The sequence below is a fragment of the Neoarius graeffei genome, chromosome 1, assembly GCF_027579695.1.
Source record: "Neoarius graeffei isolate fNeoGra1 chromosome 1, fNeoGra1.pri, whole genome shotgun sequence".
NCBI classification, from domain to species: domain Eukaryota; kingdom Metazoa; phylum Chordata; class Actinopteri; order Siluriformes; family Ariidae; genus Neoarius; species Neoarius graeffei.
Window position 1 is genome coordinate 20,455,054 of NC_083569.1, and position 2,964 is coordinate 20,458,017.

General features: G+C 44.0%; 1 protein-coding gene across 1 annotated transcript; it reads right to left on the reverse strand.

Annotated features, from left to right (window-relative positions):
• Positions 1 to 314: 314 nt before the first annotated feature.
• Positions 315 to 2,409, reverse strand: LOC132886880 (uncharacterized). The gene is made up of 2 exons (XM_060922069.1): positions 2,202 to 2,409; positions 315 to 1,927 (listed from the first exon to the last, which is right to left on the reverse strand). Exons 1-2 carry the CDS (start codon positions 2,392 to 2,394, stop codon positions 441 to 443), a joined length of 1,680 nt encoding a protein of 559 aa, XP_060778052.1. The 5' UTR covers positions 2,395 to 2,409; the 3' UTR covers positions 315 to 440.
• Between the last annotated feature and the right edge of the window lie 555 nt (positions 2,410 to 2,964).

A 2,964-nucleotide genomic window follows, 5' to 3' on the forward strand; every position in this document is an offset into this window, starting at 1 on the left:
AAATATTGTGGACACTCATTTTGTTATGGAAATGTGGCTGTTAGTGGCACACGGCCGGAGCCACTTGAACTTGTGTGGGGGAGGGGACACACCTTACAGCTTAGGAGGTTCTTTTGAGAGCAAGCTTTAGTTCTGAGATGGATAAATACCTCAGTGAACATAGCCATAAAGACACTGGACTGAGCTGTATGCAGTGGAAAGGATCAACAGGAAGGAAGGGATCAACACACTGACATTTATTCTTAAAAAAAAACAAAAAAACCAAAACATATTTACAAAGAATGAAAAAGCAACTTTTTTCCCAGTTTTGGTGTGGAGGGTTGTTGCAGAAGTAATTGTTATTTTTGTGTGCTAAAAATAGTAAAAAAAAAAAAAAGAAACCCAAGCATATTTACAAAGAATGAAAAACCATGCATTATGAGTGAAATACATTAGAGCAGTCACTCACAATCCTGGCACTGCCATTGCTCCTTTCGGCATTTCCCACATGTATATCGGTAGCAGTCAACACAGCGTACAGTTGCATGATTGTCCTTACATTTAATTTTAGCCTGACACTTGGCTCTTTTTCCTAGTTGTGGTGTGGAGGGTTGTTGCCGAAATAATTGTTCCTTTTGGGCCTTTTTCATACCCACGTGGGAGTGAGCCAACTCTCTTGCAAGCTCCAGCAAGAAATCCACCCGTCTCTCCTGCCTCCCGGTGCATAATTGATAGAGCACATGTGCATTCAGTGCTGCCATATCTATCATGTTATAGAACACTGCTACTGGCCAGCGCCGTGTTCCTGCGCAGACAGTGTACTCCCGCACCATCTGGTCCATGACATCGACGCCGCACTTTGTTGTGTTGTAGAGTGTGATGGTGTTAGGCTTCTTTTTGGTGGTATCCTGTGTCTGAATCATGCTGTGCATGCTGCTGAGAACATATACAGTCTTCTTCCGCTTGGGCGCATACACCGTCAGTGTGGCACCAGTGGTTGAAAATACTTGGGTGGTAAATTCATTGCGGTGCATCTGTCTAGTTGACAGTGGAATTTCTTGGCGAATCTTGTTGACTGTGCCGAGGATGGTTGTATTCCGGCTAAGTAGTCGTTTTGCAAGTGACAGTGATGTAAAGAAATTGTCCGTGGTAACATTTCTGCCCTTGTCCAGGAATGGTTCCATCAGCCTCATGACTACACTCTCAGACACTCTCTCCCCACGAGGCCGAGTGGGGTCCTTGCCAAGACATGGGAGGATGTTGCAGACGTATTTGGTTTTCAAGTCACACGCCACCCAAAACTTGATCCCAAACTTGTCTGGTTTAGATGCAATGTACTGTAGGAAACAGCAGCGAGTCTTGGACGGGAAAAGTTGTTCGTCGATGGTGATGTGTCGACCAGGGATGTAGGATGTGATGCAGTTGGTGACAAACAATCCCCATATGTTCGAAATTGCAGCAAACTTATCGGTCTGTGCTCGCTCGCTGCGGGTGTCTCTGTCATCAAAGCGCAGGTGATGCATGATGTTTTGGAAACGCCCTCGGGACATGGTTTCGATGATCTGTGGGCTTCCCAGGTTTTTCGACCAGCAGTCACGCAGTGATGGCACCCTGATGATTCCCCGCATAATGGTGATGGAAATAAATGCCATTAGTTCAGGGAGGCCCATGAACCAATCCACATGCTCCGTTTGCTTTGCATGTTGAACTGTACATTCTTGAATGATACCAAGCATGTCCAGAGTGATCAAACACAGGAAGCTCTGAAGACGACTTGTGATTGACCTCCTGGCCTTAGCTGTTGGCTCTCCATCTGCGTTGTATGGCAATGGCGGGGTGAAATGTGGACCCGTTCCCACCTGTTCTTCATGCCATACTGTGCCGTCTTTCGCAGTCTCTGTCACATCAGTCCCCAGCCGAGCTCTCTTTTTTGGTTGGGGAGCAGTCTCTTCATATGTAGTGTGAAAAAAATGTAATTATGAGCAATGGGAAAGTCAAATGATATCACAAATGCAAGCATAGAAGCTAATAATAATAATCCCAGAACATCTCAAATAGGTTGGCTAAGGTGCAGACACCTCAGGAGAAGTAGAATCAAACAAAACTGACGGCAGTCTGCACTCAGAAACAAAATGGAGGCTCTATTCACATGGTGCTATATTTTCCAACTTCCTCACTGAAATGAAATGTAAAATAGGAAATAATATGAAATGAAATCTTACCTGAAGACGACTGAGACAGCTCGGAGTCTGAATCCACCTGAAGGTTGATGTCTTCTCCATCCGAGTCGCAAGGGTTTGCTCCATCCAGGATCATTTCCAATGCCTGTTGAATGTTGAATCTCTGCATCTTCGTTCCTTGGAGAGGAGCTTCTTTCACCACAAAATTCTTGAGGGAACTGAAGCGATAGTGCATGTGCACTGAGGTATTTATCCATCAAACAATTGTCTGGTTGCAGTCACATGAGTCGTTATGGTCACATGGGACATTCACATGTTCACATTTTAGAATAGAATGTGTTTTTATTCCTCATTCTCATTCCTCATTCTAACAGTCTCATTACCATAACAAAATGAGTGATTAGTGTATTAGGGAAAAGCGGTCGGGCCAAATGGCCCCTATGTGGGTCTTCTAGGTAGACAGAAAAATGCTGGGACTTCTGGTGTTAAAAGTGAAATATCTTAAAGACGGTTTGTGCACAAACGCTCATTTTGCCTGCACAAACGATGCACAAACGATTCAGACCATTTTCGAGTCATTTGGATGTTAATGGGTTGCTGCGTGACCTAATTTCAAAAAATTAAGTTAAATTACATAAAAACGGTTTGTGCACAAACATTAGTTTTGCCTGCACAAACGATGCACAAACGATTCAGACCATTTTCGAGTCATTTGGATGTTAATGGGGTGCTGAGTGACCTAAGGACACAACCTCTTAAAAGTGAAATATCTTAAAGACGGTTTGTGCACAAAGGCTCATTTTGC

What these genes read in the sequence shown, in the direction of transcription:
- LOC132886880 (XM_060922069.1), bottom strand. Translation starts at nt 2,394, where the DNA reads ATGCACTATCGCTTCAGTTCCCTCAAGAATTTTGTGGTGAAAGAAGCT. An exon ending in GCTGTCTCAGTCGTCTTCAG is followed by an intron (nt 1,928 to 2,201) that starts GTAAGATTTCAT and finishes CTACATATGAAG; the next exon opens with AGACTGCTCCCCAACCAAAA.